The sequence below is a fragment of the Heptranchias perlo genome, chromosome 13 (genome assembly GCF_035084215.1).
Source record: "Heptranchias perlo isolate sHepPer1 chromosome 13, sHepPer1.hap1, whole genome shotgun sequence".
NCBI classification, from domain to species: Eukaryota; Metazoa; Chordata; class Chondrichthyes; order Hexanchiformes; family Hexanchidae; genus Heptranchias; species Heptranchias perlo.
In genome coordinates this window covers 24,195,562-24,205,083 of record NC_090337.1, presented here as the reverse complement: position 1 = coordinate 24,205,083, position 9,522 = coordinate 24,195,562, and the positions used below count along the sequence as shown (strand labels likewise).

General features: G+C 49.0%; 1 protein-coding gene across 2 annotated transcripts in view; it reads left to right on the top strand.

Annotated features, from left to right (window-relative positions):
• LOC137331392 (mucin-4-like) overlaps positions 1 to 9,522 on the top strand; it is a 77,737-nt gene that overhangs the window by 2,925 nt on the left and 65,290 nt on the right. For both annotated transcript variants that reach the window (XM_067995164.1, XM_067995163.1), the window contains exons 4-6: positions 727 to 849; positions 4,149 to 4,265; positions 9,149 to 9,388. In XM_067995164.1, the coding sequence (XP_067851265.1) occupies positions 786 to 849; positions 4,149 to 4,265; positions 9,149 to 9,388 (421 nt within the window). In that variant the 5' untranslated portion in view covers positions 727 to 785. The remainder of the gene's footprint in view (positions 1 to 726; positions 850 to 4,148; positions 4,266 to 9,148; positions 9,389 to 9,522) is intronic.

Here is a 9,522-nt window from a genome sequence, read left to right as displayed (position 1 = left end):
AAAGCAAGAAAACCTTACTGTGTTATTTAACCACACTGAAATGCTTATTATTCAATTTTGCAATGTTAGAATTAGTTTTATTCAAATTCTACTGTAGCAGTTACTTCTAAAAGTTGCCGTCAATACATTCGGCTCGTTATTTCATTGAACCATAAATATTACACCATTTATTTTATTTTTAATCATGATGTGTAGCCCAATGAACTCACTGCATGAACCATTTCAGCAAACAGCCAAGGACAGGAAAATTGCACTTCAGATACACTGTGCCTGTCAGGCACCCAGCAGACACCCGTAGAGAAAATATTATCCTTTCCTCTGCTTGTTTTTTGTAACAAAATCGCAGACATTCCTTTGCTTGCATTTATGATTTTGTTACAGTTAATGAACAGAGAACCTCTTACCCCATAGCTGAAATCAGGGTTTTGCCATATGGGGAAATCACACATCCAAAGCTACAACTTTCTTCTCCAGTGTAACTATTTGTAGATCAATGCACTGTACCAGCATACTCTCCTAATATAACTGTTGAAGAAAGTATTGTATTCTATTAAAATTGAAAGGAATGTCTCATAAATCCTACATGTGAAAACACCAAAGGCAAAAATGGGAATTTTATCCTATGCCATGATATATATCTTGCTTCTAATAATGGATATTTGAGAGGAACAGGAGGCTATAAAATTAAACACTGTGATAGTCACTATTTTAATCCTTCTCTTTCAGACATTGATGAATGCAATAATAGTTCTACATGTCCCCAAAATGCAGACTGTCTCAATTTAATGGGAAACTATTCATGTGCGTGCAAGTCTGGATATGATGGAGAGCCATACAGGTTCTGCATTGGTATGATATATTTTTTTATTTCACTGTTTAATAAGCAAACACAAAAGAACATTTGAATGTATACACATTCAGCTACAAATAGAACATTAAAACAAAATGCATCTGAACTGTGTTACAACAACATTTTTGCACACCATTACCAACAGCATATAATTCTGCCCATTCTGTCCATCGGACGCACAAACCATTCCCATTGTACTTTTAGGGTACAATCTATTCCCTCTTAAATGGACAGAGCGATATACTGCCATTGGTTGAGCTGTTTAATTACATTTTTCTTGTAATGCAAATACTGTTACAGGACTTCCTGACTAAAGTCACATTATATTAGCCATTGTAGGTGAAAAATTAAATTTTTAAATTATTGTTATTTTCACAGCAAAGAAAAAAAGTTAAAAATTGCTCATGAGGGACAAGCAGTCTCCCTTAATTTGCTACATTCAGCACATTAATCAATTAATATCAATCTTTATAGTCCATAAACTTAGGAATTCTGCCCCTTTCTGTCAAGCGGAGTCATTCTTGCCTTACCTCTGGAATTCGGTTCTTGTGTTAGTGTCAAGCATCCAAGGTCAGGTACAGCATAAGTTAAAAGCAAGCTGAAGCTCTTCCTGCACTATCCCAACAATATAACTTAATCCTAGCTCAGTAGAGCACTCCTTGGTGTAGCGTCTTGATTTCTGTTTTATACAGTAGTCATTCTTAAAGTATCTCTGAATAAAACTAACAATTCGTGCCAAATCTTGGACAGTTTATCATTATGCATATCCCTTGAAAACTTGTTTAAGCCTGCCGAAGTTCATTTCACTCAAGTCTCTTTTAACCAGGAGACTTTTATCCTTTTATCCTGAGCTAAGTCAAACCAGGTTCCAGAGACAATGGGCTCGATTTTCGCGTCGGGTTCCCTGCGGGTTTCCAGCGGGGGGGCGCCGAAAATCCCGATATCCGGTCACGTGACCGGATCGCCCCGAAATCCCGCCCACTTCCGGGTACCGCGCTGACGTGCGGGACTGCGCGCGCATGCCCCGCTGGTGGGAATCCCGCAGGCAATTAAAGCCAGCGGGGTTCCACTTGAGAGTACTTACCTTGCTTGTTGAGGTCAGTTAATGAGCTGAAGCAGCTGTCAAAAGAGGAAGTGTGGGATTTTAGGTTCAAGGCAGTGAGTTTCGCACACTGGGGGAAACAGTCTCTCTCCAACCAGGCGTGTTGCAGCCAGCAGCCTGTGGCAGGTGCCAAGGTGCACTCCACGGGGGAGAGCCCTCACCCACGCAGGAGGCCACCGCGTCACATAGGGCAACCCCTGCCCTCCACCACCCCCCGCCAAGCCAGAGGACAGACCGACACGAAACCGCAGCCCTAGTGCGAGGAACCACCCACCTACCCTGCACAACCCCTCAGACCAACACCTGCCAGATGGGTGGTGCATGGACACCCTCGGAGGACGAACAGCATGACCAGCCCCAGCAGCCTCGCAGTCCACGCCGTCCGCCGCAGAGACGTGGAGCCCCCCAACACGGTGTTGTTGCACGCCCACCTGCACAGCAGGAGGGAGGGCTACCGCAGGGAGAGACGCATCGCAGAGGGCACTACCCTCGCCGCAGGGTCCACAGACCGAGGCGCAGCTCCCCGGACCTCTCCGAGCAGCAGTGCACAGGGAGGCGCAGATTCGCTCGACATGTAGTCGTGGAGATCTGCAGGCTCTTTCATGCCGAGCTGCTCCTGGCTGGCCCCAGCACCAACTTCTTACCTGTCGCTGTCAAAGTCACCACTGCCCTCCACAACTTCTCCTCCACATCCTTCCAGGGTGCAGCCGGCTACACCGCCGATGTCTCTCAGTCGTCTGCGCGGAAGAGCCCTGCAAATACACCTGCACCTACTCTGCAGTAACACGATGGGTGGCATCAGTGGTGGGTCCTCATAGTGATACCCAGGAGCGGGCATTATTGGACACAACGGACAGGATTCGCGGAGACATGGCAGTGGTGGTGTCAATATAATGTGTGCTGTTTGTTGCTCTGAAATTCAATATAGGTAACACCCAGGACAAACCCTCAGACACCCTTGTGCACCCCCTTCATGCTCACGACACGTTTGCCTTACGCTGCCTACTGCACATATGTGATGCATGCCCTGTGGCTGCAGCACAGGTGGTGGCAGGTTGAGTGAGGCTGGCCGTGAGGGAGATGCACGAGAGGGTGAGTATGGGATGGAGCAATGAGATTGTATGAGGATTGGGTTGCGTGTTAGTGGCAGGATGAGTACTGGCGAGGTGAGTAGGTGGAGGTAAGATGAGGATGGGGTTTGAGTGGGTATGAGGGGTGATGTGACAGAGTAGTGTTGGCGGTGCCGAAGGAGATGTGGGGTGGGGGCAGTGTTGTGGCAGACGGAGTGTAGGGGAAAGACTTCGTGTTCTCACTGTGGCTGACCTACTGCGGTCATTGCAGCACCTCCTGCACTGTATGCAGGTGGGCGATATGTTGGTGGCGCAGGTGACCTCCTCTGCCACCTCGAGCCAGGCCTTCTTGGTGGCAGAGGCTGGCCGCTTCCTCCCGCCCACCGGGGGGAAGATCTGTGTCCTCCCCCTCCTCCTCACCCCATCTGATGATACCTGGGGTGAGGCATCATTAAACTGGGAGCAGCCTTCCCCCTGGGCTGCTCCATGCTGCAATTTGTTCCATTGGTTGCAGCATCTGTCAGTGGAGGACTGCCCCTTTAACTAGAGAGCCTCCAGCTGACAGATCGTACTGCGCATGCGCAGCCCGCCCGACGCGCAGACCAGCACCGTGGACCCCGGAGGAGCAGGTAATTGATTCCTATTAGTGTGTTGCCTGCTACGATCGCGCGAGCAACCCACTAATTTCGCCGAGCGTGTTGTCCACGCTCCCGGAGGACGACCCGCTGGGAACCCGCAGGCCTGCTAAATTCGAGCCCAATGTTCAAGTTTGTCATACTGATCAATCTCTCCATCTGAAAGAAAGATTTACATCTTATCATGTCTCTCAAATGTCTCAAAGCACTTCACATAAAACAAATTGCTTTGGTGCACTGATTGTTATTTAGGTAAGCATAAAAACTCTATCTTCCACACTTAGTTTTTAGTTTTCAATTCTACATTACCGTAATATTGATGAGCTCAATTAAGAAATTTATCTTTAACTCCACTGCAATCTCTTTTTCTGTCAATTTTTCACATTTTAGTGGGAGATTTCAGTTGTCAACAATATGTTTTCTTATAATTTAACACTGTACAAACTACTATACTATACTACTTTTCATTGTTTTTCTACTTATTCCATCAGATGTGGATGAATGTCTTGACAATAATGTCTGTTCAGGGAATAATTCCATCTGTACTAATACTGAGGGCTCTTTCAACTGTACATGTCGAACGGGATATGAAGGAGTCAACTGTTCAGGTGAGGAATATATTTATATATTAGACTGTGCCCCTGGAAGAATTGGTCTTGTAACAGCAGTTTCTCGCATTTACAACAAACGGTTTTGACGTAATGGGGTAGATTTTCAACTTGTCACCCGGGCGTAAAACTGGAAATGAAAATCGTGCAGTTTCAATAACAGCAGTTGAAAATCTACCAAATGTGTTCTCAGCGGTACATATCATTTGCCTTCTCTCATGCCTATTCCATGCAACCTGCTGTCTGTTTCCTGACGTTCCTCTGTCTGATTCACCCATGTTTCTCAAGATTCCTTCCTCTGCTCTATATGTGCTCGAAATTATTGTTGGCAATGTTACATGAACATTTGCAGGACTGTACCAAAGTTCTCTGTCTGCTATTTTAACAAAGGCATTTATCCATTTAAAGTAAATTAATTAATGCTTCCTTTACAATAGTGGAACAGGAGTTTGATGTGAGCAAACTAACATTGCAGACAATAATTTATATCCTTATATCTTTTAACCGCTATTGTTTCTATGGGGGGATTATAACGACCAGCAGGTTGCAGCTTCTGTTAGATTCCTACCACCTGCAGCAGAATGAAGTCATGGCGATTTTAACCATGGAGCCTCATTAGCAGGCTGCTGGCTGACTTCTTGCTTGGAACGGGTGGGAATTGGCTGCCGACGGTGGAAATTCCAGCACTCAGGTAAGTGTTCTGGGGGTCTCACAGTATGGAAGGAGGAGGAGGCCGGGGCAAGGGAGGCCAGAAACTTTCTTTATGGGGTCAGGAGAACTGCTTACCTTGAATGGCCACTTATACTTCTACTCTCTTGACTTTACCTGACGGGAAAGCCACAGCGGCTACCCCGCTCAGGTTGGAGTTAAAATTACGGTCAGGGCCCGATGATGTAATTGGACTCTGACCTGCATTTTTAAAAAGGAACCTGCCTGCTTCAGGCGGGTGCTTTTGCCGCCTGCTCAGAAAAGTAGGTTCAAGTTGAAGACGGCGGGATCCAGGCGAGATATCGGTGGGTAAGTCACCCAGTCGATTTTAACTGCCTAGCCTCCTGGTCTCCACTAAAATCGACCCTCATGTCTCAGAGATTTTCCCACTTATTCTGGGTCCATGAGATTTTCCCCTCCTGCATTCTCCATGGAGTCAATATCCCTGCAAAATGTTTCTGAGATCCCCAAGTGTTCTGCACATCTCCAATTTCCCCCCTCCCACCCCCCATTTGTGAATCTCCAAGGTTTCCCCCTCCTTTCCTTTTCATGTTTCCTAAAAACTCTATGTCTACAGGCTTCCTCTCTGCTACACTCTCCTTGAGCTCATTTTGAAATGGTGGTGGGTTGGCAGTGGGGGGTGGGGGTGAAGGTGCGCCTGGCAAACCCGAATATAAAAAACTTACTGTTTCCAACGCGATCGCAATGTAATTGATGGTTATTAAAGTTCTTTCCGGGTTTCGTGCCCGGCAGCCCCTGATTGACAGGCTGACTGCCAACAGGAGCTGCAATGCCAAGGTGGAGGGGAGAGAAAGAGAGAGAGAGAGAGACGTCATCCGGGGCAGGAACGTAAGATCAGGGTGGGGGGAGAGGGGAAGATTGGGAGGGAGAGGGGAAGATTTGGGGGGAGAGGGGAAGATAGGAGGGACGTGGGGGTAGAGAGGGGAAGATCAGGGGGTCATCAGGGGGAAGAGGGGGTGATCGGGGAGGCTTTCGGGGGGAAGAGGGGGAGATCAGGGGGACATCGGGGGAAGTGGGGGAGATCGGAGAGGGAGACATTAGGTGGCTGAGAGGGACACCGGAGAGGGAGACGTCGGAGCAGGGTGGAAAGGGAGGTTGATTTTGTGTTTTAACTTTGTGCAATGGCTTTTTATTTAATTTATTTTGTTTATTTTTGCCTGATCCGGCATTTCACACCTGGTTTCACGCCCAGGTAAGTTAAAAATCGTTCTAATTACCTAATATGTCACAAGTAAAGTGCCTTAAGTACCTCAATGAGGTACATTTGGTTCTTTAACTCTCATCCCGCCGGTTTTAATTGCCGGCGGGACTTCCGGATTCGGGATGCCCGTGCGTACACAGGTGCGTCTGTGGGGAACTCGGAAGTCAGCAGGTTGGAGCCAGCTTCCAAACCCGCTCTGCATTTTTGCAATTTTCGCAGCCCTCCCGACCCCCACACACCCGCAATTTAAGTTTAAAATTGAGCCCCTTGTCTCTGAAAATGTTCTCACCCTCTCCATGTGGATGAAATCCTCCCTCCTGCCACCTAATGTCTCTAAGAACTGTCTCCACCCCCTCCTTGTCTTTCAGGTCTCCTCTCCTTCATTCATGGGCTCGATTTTAGGGTCGGGTTTCCTGCGGGTTTCCAGCGGGGGGGGGCCCCGAAAATCCCGATATGAGGTCACGTGACCGGATCGCACCGCGATCCCGACCACTTCCGGGTTCCCCGATGACGTGCGGGGCTGCGTGCGTGGCCCCCGCTGGTGGGAATCCCGCAGGCAATTAAAGCCAGCGGAGTTCCACTTGAGAGTACTTACCTTGCTTGTTGAGATCAGTTAATGAGCTGAATCAGCTGTCAAAAGAGGAAGTGTGGGATTTTACCTTCATCGCAGACTGTTTCACACACTGGGGGAAACAGTCTCTCTCCAACCAGGCGTGTTGCAGCCAGCAGCCTGTGGCAGCTGCCAAGGTGCACTCCACGGGGGAGAGCCCTCACCCATGCAGGAGGCCACCGCGTCACATAGGGCAACCCCTGCCCCACACCACCCCCCGCTAAGCCAGAGGACAGACCGACACGAAACCGCAGCCCCAGTCCGAGGAACCACCCACCTACCCTGCACAACCCCTCAGACCAACACCTGCCAGATGGGTGGTGCGTGGACACCCTGGGAGGACGAACAGCATGACCAGCCCCAGCAGCCTCGCAGTCCACGCGGTCTGCCGCAGAGGCGTGGAGTCCCCCAACACGGTGTTGTTGCACGCCCACCTGCACAGCAGGAGGGAGGGCTACCGCAGAGAGAGACGCATCGCAGAGGGCACTACCCTCGCCACATGGTCCACAGACCGAGGCGAAGCTCCCCGGACCTCTCCGAGCAGCAGTGCACACGGAGGCGCAGATTCGCTCGACATGTAGTCGTGGAGATCTGCAGGCTCTTTCATGCCGAGCTGCTCCTGGCTGGCCCCAGCACCATCTTCTTACCTGTCGTTGCCAAAGTCACCACTGCCCTCCACAACTTCTCCTCCACATCCTTCCAGGGTGCAGCCGGCTACACCGCCGATGTCTCTCAGTGGTCTGCGCGGAAGAGCCCTGCAAATACACCTGCACCTACTCTGCAGTAACACGATGGGTGGCATCAGTGGTGGGTCCTCATAGTGATACCCAGGAGCGGGCATTATTGGACACAACAGACAGGATTCGCGGAGACATGGCAGTGGTGGTGCCAATATAATGTGTGCTGTTTGTTGCTCTGAAATTCAATATAGGTAACACCCATGGCAAACCCTCCGACACCCTTGTGCACCCCCTTCATGCTCACGAAACATTTGCCTTACGCTGCCTACTGCACATATGTGATGCATGCCCTGTGGCTGCAGCACAGGTGGTGGCAGGTTGAGTGAGGCTGGCCGTGAGGGAGATGCACGAGAGGGTGAGTATGGGATAGAGCCATGAGATTGTATGAGGATTGGGTCGCGTGTTAGTGGCAGGATGAGTACTGGCGAGGTGAGTAGGTGGAGGTAAGATGAGGATGGGGTTTGAGTGGGTATGAGGGGTGATGTGACAGAGTAGTGTTGGCAGTGCCGAAGGAGATGTGGGGTTGGGGCAGTGTTGTGGCAGATGGAGTGTAGGGGAAAGACTTCGTGTTCTCACTGTGGCTGACCTACTGAAGTCATTGCATCGCCTCCTGCACTGTATGCAGGTGGGCGATATGTTGGTTGCGCAAGTGACCCCCTCTGCCACCTCGAGCCAGGCCTTCTTGGTGGCAGAGGCTGGCCGCTTCCTCCCGCCCGCCGGGTGGAAGATCTCTGTCTTCGCCCTCCTCCTCACCCCATCTGATTATACCTGGGGTGAGGCATCATTAAACTGGGAGCAGCCTTCCCCCTGGGCTGCTCCATGCTGAAATTTGTTCCATTGGTTGCAGCATCTGTCAGTGGAGGACTGCCCCTTTAACTAGAGAGCCTCCAGCTGACAGATTGTACTGCGCATGCGCAGCCCGCCCGACGCGCAGACCAGCAGCGTGGACCCCGAAGGAGCAGGTAATTGATTCCCATTAGTGTGTTGCCTGCTACGATCGCGCGGGCAACCCACTAATTTCACCGAGCGTGTTGACCACGCTCCCGAAACCCAACCCGCCGGAAACCCGCAGGCCTGGTAACATCGAGCCCCATGTCTTTGAAGTGCTCTTCCTCTCTCTGACATTTTTGCTTTTCTCCATACGTTTCAAATCCTCCCTTCACAATACCAGTGTCATTTCTCTGTCTCCGTCAAAAGCCCTTTTGCACCTGTTAACCCAATTTCAAATCCACCCCTATTCACTTCATGCCTCTTGCTACCTTTCTTTTCATTGCCATGATCCCTCTCTCATGTTCATACAAGACAGAGATTGTCATAACATTAGCATTAATGAATCCTGCCTTATCCCATCACTGGCACTCACAATGCTGGGATATTCCCTTTCCCCTTACTACTTCATATAACTGTGAAAGCAAGGTCAGTATGGGGCATAAGTAGTGAACATGGAGAGAAAGGCAGTGATATGAGGTAGGACGAAGGGGCTGATCAAGATTAACCAAATGATCTTGAAATCCTTTACTAATGTGCTTTAGGTTGGTGTCACACTTTTTCTTTTTGTTTTGCGAGATTTAATATTTTTTGTTTCATTTTTCAATGGATGCAGATATTGATGAATGCACATCAAATCGGAGCGATTGTGCCTTGAATTCTCAATGCCTCAATACGGATGGCTCGTACACATGTCAATGCAATGAAGGATATGAAGGTTCTAACTGCACTGATATTGATGAATGTACCAAATTTCTGGATGACTGTCATGATAAGGCTAGCTGTGAAAACATACCGGGTTCATTCTTGTGCTCCTGCATGCTCGGATTCCAAGGAAATGGAACATTTTGTGAAGGTACTGACTGCTTCACCGGATATTTGTTACCATATAACAGGCTATTTTAATGAATCAAATTTTTATTTTAAACTGGCTAACACCTACTTTAAAGTAATGGATAGAATAATATGATACCAGTATGTTCTGAATTT